The sequence below is a fragment of the Lepisma saccharinum genome, chromosome 8 (genome assembly GCF_977018435.1).
Source record: "Lepisma saccharinum chromosome 8, izLepSacc3.1, whole genome shotgun sequence".
Taxonomy (NCBI): domain Eukaryota; kingdom Metazoa; phylum Arthropoda; class Insecta; order Zygentoma; family Lepismatidae; genus Lepisma; species Lepisma saccharinum.
Window position 1 is genome coordinate 79,077,191 of NC_139236.1, and position 12,068 is coordinate 79,089,258.

Genomic DNA, 12,068 nt, shown 5'->3' on the forward strand with positions numbered 1-12,068 from the left:
AATGGATGTTTATGCATGTTGGTGAGGAAGTTGTCAACAGCTTATTTTGAGTTTTCTTTTAATTCCTGAAGCTCATATTGGGTCAAATAAAGTGGACGAACATAGTGATGGACAATTTGCACAGCCATACTCATGGATCCCACTGTACATACACACAACTTTGTATGGTCCAGTGCCCCCTCCCCCTCCACACACACACTCCCCAACAAGCTTCTGGTCAGCAGTGTCCTGGATTTTCACTTATGAAATATAGCAGCCCTAATCATAGAAAAAGTTGACCCCCTTCCCTTTACGTGAACTATATATACACACCCATAACCACTGTATTAAATCTTTATGTACCTACGTTTCAGAGACTGATTCTGCCTCCGTCCTCAGGGTAGTGTTATATCTAGAGACCGGATGTTTTGGCACTAAAATATATAAAATAGGCAGGCAAATAAGCACTTATAATTTTCAAAATAGGCATTAAAATACAAATAGGCAATAAAAAAAGGCAATGAAACTTAACTCAAAATAATGAAGATGGACATTAAAAAAGAAATAGGTGTTTAAAAAATATAGAAACATACCTGTACATTCTTTATAGTTGCTTAAAATAAACCAGGAGCTCATCATTAGAGACAGCAGTCCAATCTTGTACTTAATAAATCACTGCAAACAGGAGTCAAGGTCAGCCCAAAATTTTCCATTGTATAATGGCTACACACAATAGGCTGACAAAATAAATTGTTGGCTACTTCCAACCAGTACGCAAATTATTTAAATATACACTTTATCACTGCACACAGGGTTATTTCAGTTAAATAATTTACACTATATATTCCACTAAGAAACTGTTTAAATGCATTTCAAGTTTGTACTGTATGGTTTGGCAGTCTCCGAATAAGAAGCACTAATTGCGGTTGTGCATCACAACAAGGATCAACCGACAAGTTATGTCTGCGATCGGACAACACATTTTTTAGAATTGAAAAAGATCTTTCAACCTCCACAGATGTTACCGGAGCAACTTAAAGCACGCGAGAACATGTGGATCTAACTCAGTTTGTATATTTTCACCATTCAGAACTTGTTGAATTGCCCTTAATTTGTCCAAGTCCTTATTAGCTGCTATAACTCGCTGACATTTCTCACGAACAGGCTGACCTTTAGCACCTGGTACAGCACAAATTTGGTCAACTGCAGAATGAAAACGGTCCATAGAATTTATCAGTGTTTCACTTCTCTCTTCCAGTAATGTTATTGAGTCTGGCAAATTTGAACAATGGGTGGTAATGAATCCTAAGTCGTTTCGCACAACAGAATTGTTCAAAAGACGCTGTGTTAAGCGAAATTGATGTTGCATCATCTTCAGATAGGGAATTAATTACTTCAGCCACCTTCTGATAGTTGGTCGCGTAATATACTGCAGCAGATATCCAAGTACTCCATCTAGTTAGTATTGGCTGTGGAGGCAAAGCAAGTTCAGGGGCTGTTTCATTAAACAAAAGAACCCAGGATGGTGCTTTGAGGAATATTTTCTTAGCATTGGAAATTAAAGAGTCAACTTCGGGAAATGAAACACGAATTTCCTCTACAACTCGATGGAGAGTATGCATGAGACATGTTATGTGCAGCATAGCAGTGAAAGTAACTTTAAGGGCCATTGCTGCTTTGTTCTATATGGCGCTGCATTTGTTACAAACAAACGCACAGAGTTCAGTCATGTCCCAATTTTAAAGAAAATGCCTAAAATAGGCAATATCTGGCACTTATGAAATAATATAGGCAATATTGTATGAAATAGGTAAAATTAAATTGCCTTTAAATGAAACTAATCCCTCCCCCTGGCCTTCGCAACATTCGTTTTCATCATATCTCTAACAGGAAAGAACAGGCATTTTGCCTAACATCCGGTCTCTAGTTATATCTAATATGTCATTGTTCGGTCCCTGGACACATGATGGGTTTGGGGATGGCATCTGTTATGGAGTTTATTAAAATCTGTTGTCTTGGAGAATTATTTTCAGTGGCCAAGGCTCCACCTCGTCTGTTGGTCATAAAGACCTGTTCTGAGTGAAGGTGCCAAGGAGGATTATCAGTGGCCCAGCCCTCCCTGGCACTTTACACATAAAACAGGTCTTGCTGTGACCACCAGAGATGGTGGAGCCTAATGTTTTGGATAAAATATTTTCGTTTGTGTTTTTTGCATGCTGCATCAAATTTTATATTACATAGAACATCAAAATAAAGCTCAACACGGTCATTGAGGGGGTGCAGTGGGTAGAGGGCCACGAAAGTTTTCCAGCAATGTCCATATATGGAGTGGCTCCACGGTTCACCAGCCTTTAATAAAAGGTACCTGGGTGAATCTGGCGTGAGTTTAGTGCTGATTACAGCACCTCTACAAATAACCAAGATGTGAATGTGTGGGGCTGTACGAGATAATTATATACGGGCCTCACACCAGCTTCCGTGACGTCACAGGACTAGTCAACTATAGTCAATTTATAGCATTTAACAAAGTGCATTATAAGTGTATAATAATTATTTATTTTTCTGACTGAATCGTCCTTTCTTATTCATTCAGAACATTGCCTTCACATCAAGAACATTTCAAATGTTATACGGCACTACAAAATACATGAATAATGTTGATAAAAGTAAAATTCAATCTTTACTGTTCTGCATTATGTATCTTCACTTTTCAAATTAGCAAGGGCAAAAAATGCTATAGAGATAAAATTTGATCCTACATTAAGACTTACTCATACATTTTCATTTTCTAGAAATCTGGTAAATATTTGGCTGCACAAGTTTGACTGGTTTGGTTAAACTTACAATTTTTTAAAATCATGTTTCGTATTAAAAATTTTACATCTAGCAAAGAGAGAAAGCATACACATACTAATGCAGCAAATGTACTAGCCTAACCTATTCGAAATACTGGATGCTAAGAACACTAACCTTAAATGAACTAACAGTAATTAAAGCCTATGAAAATTGATTTATCATTACATGGAAAATGGGAATATTAATGCAAGCGACGTACTTTAATTAAGAAGTCAAAGTAAAAAGCAGGAGAACACAATAAACTTCATGATCTATCATGAGAATATTGTTAGAAGAAATTCGTATTCTAAATTCGTTATAATTATATTCCTTTTCGGTAGAGAAACTAGATATGGTAAAAATTAAGAGAGAAGTTGTTCTTGAGGATACAGTGTAAGTTTTAGGAATATCAGTGTGTGTTTCATTCATCCCTAACAAGGACAATTTACTTGTAACTGTACCTGGACATGTATTGAAATCGTACCATGCCTACATATAAGTTCATATTTATATTGCCCCTTGTACCGTGCATCCATTTCGATCTTCAGCCTAGAGATCGGGAGAAGCGTGGCGGGCGGCGCTGACGGAGATACCGACATTTGCAGCCTGTAATGCCCGCTTATTTTTGTGGACATATGCAGACATTTATATAAATATTGCAAAACGAGCACTAACCTGTGTTAAAAGAGTACGGTTTTAATTTTAGTAGCTTAGTGGCTGTATGTGCCGATGATTTTGACACGCCCACCTCTTGTGAAACACGGCGTAGAGGTTTGTTTGGAGAACGTTCTTATGCTGCACCAATATCATCGAGTTTTGCTTCGGTTATAATCTGTCATTTTTGCTTAGGTGTTTTAAAATTTAACGATCCAGTTTCTCGTAATTTAAGGACAAGATGTCTAACCGTATCTCTATGTGGAGGTGAAACGCCTGGGAATTTCTGTACAAATTGCTTACACACGTCTCGACACGAGTCTGTTTTCACGTACGTGTGTCGTACATAAAGAATTTTTGTTCTAACGTGAACCTTGCGACTGGTATTACAATCGTCTCACTGACACAACCCACATACACAATGCAATAACACAAACAAGTAACTGCAAGTAACCAAGAATAATACTCTGGCGCACAGTACGAAATGAACATGCTCTTGGCTTACATTGCTCGCCACTATATTCACAGCTCTGTGTCTTCATCTAGTCGCGAAGGAACAAAAAAACTCGAGCTTGGAGATTTCGGATTGCAAGGAAGCTCACGAACTCCATTCACTTTTAACGGTTTCGTCTGCAGCGTAATTTTGATACAGTGTTGCACATTCGAAACCTACAAACGATTCCCATCGCCACAAAACTCTTTCAAGGATATAAACTTAAGCAGGACGTTACTGGTCAAAACTATGATTAAAATGCTTTATTATCTGTGGCTCTTAACATCGTTTCTATAGAGTATTTATTTGTGTATATAAGAGCAAAACTTGGATGAAATACAGAAGAACTTTTGCATGTTATAACACAGGTTAGTGCTCGTTTTGCAATATTTATATAAATGTCTGCATATGTCCATAAAAATAAATGGGCATTACAGGCCGCAAATGTCGGCATCTCTGTCAGCGCCGCCTGCCACGCTTCTCCCGATCTCTCGGCTGAAGATCGAAATGGACGCACTGTACTTGGGATATTTAGAACAGGTTGAGATAAAATCTCGTGCTCCTACTTTTATACAGAGTATAAATTTAAATAAAGCAAATAGTTTACATGAAATCACAATGACTGACTGTACAAGTGTACGAAAAGAGACCGTTATTCAGATTCTTTATAAACTAGTAAATTTTCACTTTAGCAACTTGACTACAGATTTTCATTCTACATTTCCAATTACCTTAAATGTTGCTGACGCAAGTACACATTTCTATCAGTTCACTAACTACATCGCAGTTATCATAAAGATTTCTTCCTGTCTTTGACAGAAATAACCGACAAAGAGAAAATATAGCATCCATTACTGAGTACAAAGATATAAAATTATCCATAATATATTTGTGAAATAGGTTATTACAATTGAACGAAGTCGTAAAATTCCATTGATGTACGTAATAATATTTCTTTCACGTGATGTATATCATCAAGATCGTAATTTTTGTAAACCGGAACATAGCTGCAAGAAGTAAGTGAATACTCCTCTACTGTGGCTAGATAGTAAATTAGATGTTTAAGACGTGACTTTTGAACTTTGAAGTACACAATTTCAGACAACTTATGAGCAATAATACGGACATATGAATAACTATCAACATTTTTTTGTGTTAATTAAAATAATATAATTAGTAGTTACAAGTTCGGCATCGGTGTAATTAATATTACCATACACAAATTCTTAAATGTATTTCATGCTGGTTGAACACACTTTTTTTTTTTACTAACGTGTAATTAAATGTTAAACTGATCAGGACATAACTATGTTTAATTTTCGATAATAATTATTATTCTTCCTGTGAAATAAATACATCTACAGAAACTCTTTTTAGAACAACTCGCTCATTCAAAAATACATGTATTTTGCCAAAACACATGACTAATCTTTTGACGTCATCAGTCCTGTGACGACATCAGGTTGCGGCCCGTATACGGAGTATACACGAAGTATACGCATCTCGGAGGCCCCAGGCTTTACCTCCACATCCCCTGATATACCTTCACGACATGTTGCAATGTTCAAGGGTACCTTTGCTACTGCTACTTCATTCCAGTCCTGAGTAATTAGTAGGGAGCGGATTTATATGCACTTGAAAAGCCAAAAGATGGATGCAAATATGCACTAAAAATCTTCAAAACAACCTATTTTAAGGTTCCGTACACCTTACATGGGAAGAAAATGTATCAGTAACTCACTGAACGCAATTATAGAAATGAAAGTGTAATAAATTACACTATTTATGATCACCAAAAAATACTAATTTACAATTGTTTTTAGTTTCATGTAAAGAAATGATTATACTGTATTACACAAATTTCTTTGTTTGGAGGCTCGCTCTAAAAACTGCAATATTGTAATTATAATAATATACGTATCTTGTTGGAAAAACTGTGCTCTAGCAATATATATATCTATCAATATCTTATTCTAGCATTTCAATACACTAGATGTTATTTATCGATGTTTTCAGGTAGGAGACTCTTGCGATTGTCAGAAAGTGAGTCTTTGTATTTTGAAAATCTTCTTTCCATTTCACAGGATGCCACTGGACATTATTTGTTCGTTTCATTTCCTGTGTTGATATCCTGATGTAAAATAGAATTTTCTATATTCAGAATTTTCAAATAAATAAATGTCAGTTGTGGAATACCCAGACAAATCCTGGACAGATTCCCCCTGCAACACATATTTCACCCTTCACAGAAACTGTGAAATTGGGTTTCTGGAAACTATGCTAACTGCTTCAGTACTATGTTCTTAAGAACAATATCGAAAAGAGATTGGATGGACAGAGAAAGAAAAAAAAATCTTACCTTTGTCTGTTCAAACCTATCAACGAAATTTTACCAAATTTTTAATACTTCATTTAAGATTCAGATTAACTGCATTTTGATTCAAATTAACAACACATACATACAGGCAGATCACAATGGCACGCATGGCCTCGTGTGGGGATTGAACCTGCAAACACTGAATGTGAATCCATCACCTTAAAGTTGAATTCAAAGAAGCATTGCTGGATTGCTACATTTAACGTGCGGTTCTGGTGGTGATAAAGTGCGCACAGAGATAAATGTATTATAGACAGATATTAACTCAAGCAGCAAACCGTCTGCAATCTGAATCTGTAGTTTGCAGTGCGAGTCGAACAACTGCTATTTGTTGCAGGAGATTTAATGGAAAATAATGCACAACAATAGACTAAAGAATAAGAAAAGCATAATTTTTGTTAACATAAATTGTTTTGCAGATTATATATGAGGTATAATTGTGACAATTTTCCTTATCAAAACCAGGAACCGTGTTATACGCCCATAAAAACTGCATTAAATATAAACTGCATTAAATATACAGTACAGTATCACTAAGTACACAAATTCCACAGATGCTATTTCAGTCTCTATAGGACTTCAATTTTTCTCCGTCCAATTACTTTAATAGTAAAAGTTAGCACTTCAAATCACTACTACTTTCGTGAAGAAAATGGCCCAAAATTCATTTTTAATCCTCACCAGTATGTTGTTTGAATATTTAGCTGCAATTCATTGACAGATGTAATTGCAAAAAGTTATTGTATTTTTATTTTATATAATTTAAGAATAAAATGCGCTCATAGTGCATATCTTCATCATCTGACCAGCATTCCCTTAGTTTCTACTGTATTCTTAATTTGTACTCAAATTACAGAATGATTCTTCACTAGGTTATACAGCAGCATTATCTGCAAAAATTAACATAAGTTTATAAAAATCACAGTGCCCAGGCTTATGCAGGCAAAAAATGTTTTCTGTTCAAAAATGAAAGCTCTGCTTGAGCATGATAAGTTTGCATATTGGCAAATTTCCATCTGAAAGGTCGTTGGTTGATAAGAGGGTGGGTTTTCTCTATCTTCGTAACCAGGCACCTGCAACACTATTGAGATAAGTTTCGGAATGTCCTTGACCCATCTAGTGTCCATGACCATACAAAGTAGGCTATTTTTTAATGCTGCCACAAGGAACTGGGAAACGAACAATTACATGAAAATTACTTCCAATATATGCAAATTATATGCACGTTAAGCTAAAATATGCACTAACGTCCCAAATATGCACTATAAAACTTTACCAGAGTAATCCACATCAAGTGAAATGGATAAATTCATTGAGAGCATGTGGATTTTTCTTAAGAAAACAAAATATGCAAAAATCCGCCCCCTAGTAATTAGCATTGAAAATGTAACAACACTTTCTGCATCACAATTTCATTCTACTGTTCTTACACAGGTAGACACTATGCACATCAAAAATTGGATTTTACCAAACCTTCAGACTCGATTTGCAAGAGTTGTTTGTTTATTTTTTTTTGTATTCATGTACACGTGGAAATTAAATTTTGTTTCACTCTAATAGTGTGCTATAATTTTGTTTTATTTTCTCTTTTTAGCTAATCAGCAAAATACAACAGTCAGTGTTGTCAGATTTGGCAATCAGTCCGATGATAACAGCCAAGATTCAACCGGAACATGTGACAGCCAAAATGATGGAAATCCTCACGTTAACCTCACCGTGGAAGGTATATACCCTCCACCAATGGCCGGGACATCTAGTCAGGAAGGTTAGTTTCATTAAACTTATTCAGTTCAGAATATAGTGTAAAGTTTACTTATTTCAGAACAACTAAGATGGGTGGACATAATGGTTCAATTATGTAATGGAGTTGGATGATCTTTTAAACAAAAGTCTTCAAGAAAGTATTGAGATGTAATGAAATCTTTGCAAATTGTCCATATAGTCACGTTTATAGTACAAAAATACTTGCAGTGACTGGACTTTTTTATTCCTCAATGTTTTGAGAAATATTGGTAAACCGCCTCCAAGCTTGAAGTCCTACTTTAATGGAAAAGAAGATTACAATAAACCATGAGCCATTAGATATGCTTGGAGGTAATTTGACTGACTGCAGAGGATGTGAGAGCAGTACTCATTGAAGAGACCATAAGGACTATTTGTAAAAGATCAGTGGTTCTCAACTTTTGTGAGACCGTTGTCTGGTAAATCATTGTTCTAAAAATCTATGCCTGCATCCCAACAATATTGCTCATAAACATCTTATAATCATAAAGAGTAATAGTTTGATTTGCCTAGGCTTGTTGACAACTATTAATATTTCTTAATGATTATAGCTGCGCAAACTTAAATGACAAAATCATCTTGTGGCCCGGTGGTTGAGAAACAGTGATCTAGATATTAAATGAGGAAGACCCCAAAGAAGAATAAAAAAGCATACATTAACGCATAGGTGCTGGTGCTCTCTCTGTTAAAAATTTTGATTTTAAATGGAGAGCGAAACATCTGTAAGCTTTCTTTCACTAAAGCATCTACTCGTAGGGCCTCCCAATGGTGTAGTGGTAACGTTGCCACCTTGTAATCAAGATGTCTCGGGTTCGATACCCGGTGGAGGCACATAGTGGTTCAGATTCCATTTTAAACTGTAGGTCCAGTCCCAATTAGCCATACTGTGCATAAAGTGAACTTAAAACATACTCAATCAATCAAGCATCTATTCGTGTGGTAGATAATTAGTTATATTACTCGCATAAAAGGTTGATCAGAATAGACAAGTGTAGGAGGCAGGGGATACCAATGATAAAAAAATGAATAAATCAAGTTGAATTTTTCAGAAAACTTAATGCGTTATACATACCACCTGTATTTTTCAATTTGAGGAAAACACACTGGATTCAATAGATATGTTTGAAGTATGTTAATGTTGCCTGTCAGTTACATGAAGTCTGAACCATTGCATTAATTGAAGGTTAAATAATTGACATTATTATTTAATTTAAGAATGGAAACGGACTTCAAGGAAAGGAAAATTTCTGAGGCTTGATTTAATTTCCACATTTAGGAAATGACTGACCAATATAAATGAAGATATTAAGTGTGAAGGATACTGTAATTATGAATCTTCCACCAAAAGACATGGAAGTTATTGAAATTTAGTTTTCAATACTAAATTATTCTGTTCATAGTTCGATAAGAAAGAGACATGTTAAATGTGATTAAATGTTGAGTTATGAAAACATTTAGTCGGTGCAAGTACTGTTTTTGCAGTTTCCAACACATTTTCTTTGTTGGCTAAATCAGCTGCATAATGAAAACGGCGTATACAGCTTGTTGCCTTATGTGGATAGGGGCCTAGGAAGTTGTGCACACAGGATGGAAAGGGTGTAAAAATGAAACAAATGTTTGCCTAGTAGTAATTATTTTGTGAAGGACTTGAATAGTTATGTAGGATGCTTTGAGTCATCTAAATGCCACCTGTTTCTGTCACTTGCAGAATTTATATGTTGGCTCAAGTTCTAAATATCTAATTCTGATACCATTATCATTATTAGACCTTGGATTTTTAGGTTCTAAAAGTGTGCTTTTAAGTTCCTAAAATAGGTTTGAAAAACCCTAAAATAGGATCTAGAAATCCTAAGATAGGTCCTAAAAATCTTAAGTTAGGTTCGAAAAATCTTGAAGTAGGTTAGAAAAAAACTTAAAATAGTTGAAAATTTCTGAAAAGTGCTGATTAGGTATAGTCACCGGCAATGAAACCTATATCCTGAAATATGTACTATCTTGCATAATGTTGCATGTGTTGCCTAACGCTAAGGCAATGGCAGAACTTACCATTGGGAATTTGCTATTAAAATCCACACTTCGCCGTATAGTTAGGCAAAAATGTTTTCATGTTATCCACAGTCAAATTGCGCAATTTTGTCTGTGAGGATCATCTTATATGCTGATAATAATATTTTAACAAAAACAAACTTTAATGCTGAAATGTTAGGTTGCAAGGCGTGAATGCCACAAAACACTGAAGTGACGTGAAAGTGAGCAAGACCACACAGATCAGACCACTTTGGATTGTACAGATAACAGTGGCACCAGACATTTTGCTTTGTTTAGAGCTTTGAAAAATCACCTTGGACTTGAAGGAAAAGAAATCAACAGAGAGTACATTTCAAACACTTGAATTTTTTCTTGACCAAACAAAGCAAATGCCTCTGTGTGACATAAAAATCCTGGAAAACCTTTAGAAATATATAAAACCTTAAAAAAAAGCTTGATTTAGGCATATAAATCTAAAATACGTACATAGGTTCTAACAAGCAAAATAGTTTTTTTTAGGTACTATAAAACTTCATCAGTTGTTGCATTTTTTAACGAAACTCTGACATAATTTATTATTTCTTACATATCTGTAAATGAAAAAATAGGCTAAAAACCTAAAATCCGAGGTCTAATCATTATACATATGCATCCTCACACCAATTGTATGCATGTGCATGTAAGCGCATGGAACCAGCTTCTGGTTTCTTGCTACATTGTTTGCGTACAACAATTTTCTCAACTGATATATTTCCGTATGTGTGTTTCCTTGTGAATGGCAATTAGTTTCTCACCAGGATCCAGACTGCTGCTTCCTTCTACAAAACATTTTATGTGTGTGTTTGTGAATGTTTGATGTTTGCCACCTGTTTTGTATTTCCATCCCATTTTTATTTTGTGTGCAAGTATAGAGAATGACCATAATGCATATGTGAGCAGGTTAGGCAAGTTAGGATTGGCACTCTTATATTATAATTATATTACCCCACATACTTACTACGTTACTACAAGGGGGAGAGAAATGAAAACCTTAATTTTTTTTTGTTGCTTATCTAGTAATTTCTGTACGTAGGGTTACACAAGTGTATTGCATTTTAGCACAGACCTATTGCTGATCTTCATATATTTTCAACTTTGAGGTAGTGCCTGTATACCTCAAGAATAAGCCTTTGGGATCTATTTGCTGTCACTTATGAGCCACTGCTGAGGCCTTTCTACCCATCTGCCTACGAACTGAGGCCATTGTCAAACTTTCTCCTCCATTAGTAAACTGGCTGGTGCAAGTGTGTAGAGGAGACGCCATCTTTAAAATAACGAAAATGCCATTTTGAAGCTCACTTCATTAGTATTGGAGCCTTGAGGTCGTTTTGTAAATAACAGTTTATACCTCATGTAAATTTCAACTAGCCTATATACAGTCTGCCCTACAATTTTTATTTCACTTTTAAGGATTTCATTTGATTTCATGGTAATATTTACCATGGTCTTCCACGTAGCCAATCGGTTAGCATTCTCACCTTTGGTGTGGGCAGCCCCGGGTGGGAGCTCCCAACATTTTGGTGACCCAGTATCATGAGGAGAATTGGGGATCTACTTGTAAAGAGTAATCTGTGGGCCCATTGACCAAGCATCGCCCAATAAAAAGCCACCTGACCCCCAAAGGACTTTGCTCCTTGAAGTTCAGTTTTTATGTAAAGGTACGCATTTAGCTTTCTTCTCTTTTCCATGTTTTCAGACTTGTTACAGATATTTGGTGTGTTTCTATACCATTATAGCATTATTTGATGGTACAATAAATTGATCGAAAAGAAGAAAGTTGGCAGCTGGTTCCTCTCGTGTGATGTGTTTGTGGGCATTGGTTGTCTCATTGTTCTAGCAGAGCTGCATCTTCTCATTGGCTTTGTTGGTTCAATTCTTTAC

General features: G+C 35.7%; 1 protein-coding gene across 4 annotated transcripts in view; it reads left to right on the forward strand.

Annotated features, from left to right (window-relative positions):
- The window catches only part of pps (protein partner of snf), a 110,170-nt gene that overhangs the window by 30,259 nt on the left and 67,843 nt on the right, over positions 1 to 12,068 (forward strand). For all 4 annotated transcript variants that reach the window (XM_083127034.1, XM_083127038.1, XM_083127037.1 and 1 more), the window contains exon 3: positions 7,933 to 8,103. In XM_083127034.1, the coding sequence (XP_082983160.1) occupies positions 7,933 to 8,103 (171 nt within the window). The remainder of the gene's footprint in view (positions 1 to 7,932; positions 8,104 to 12,068) is intronic.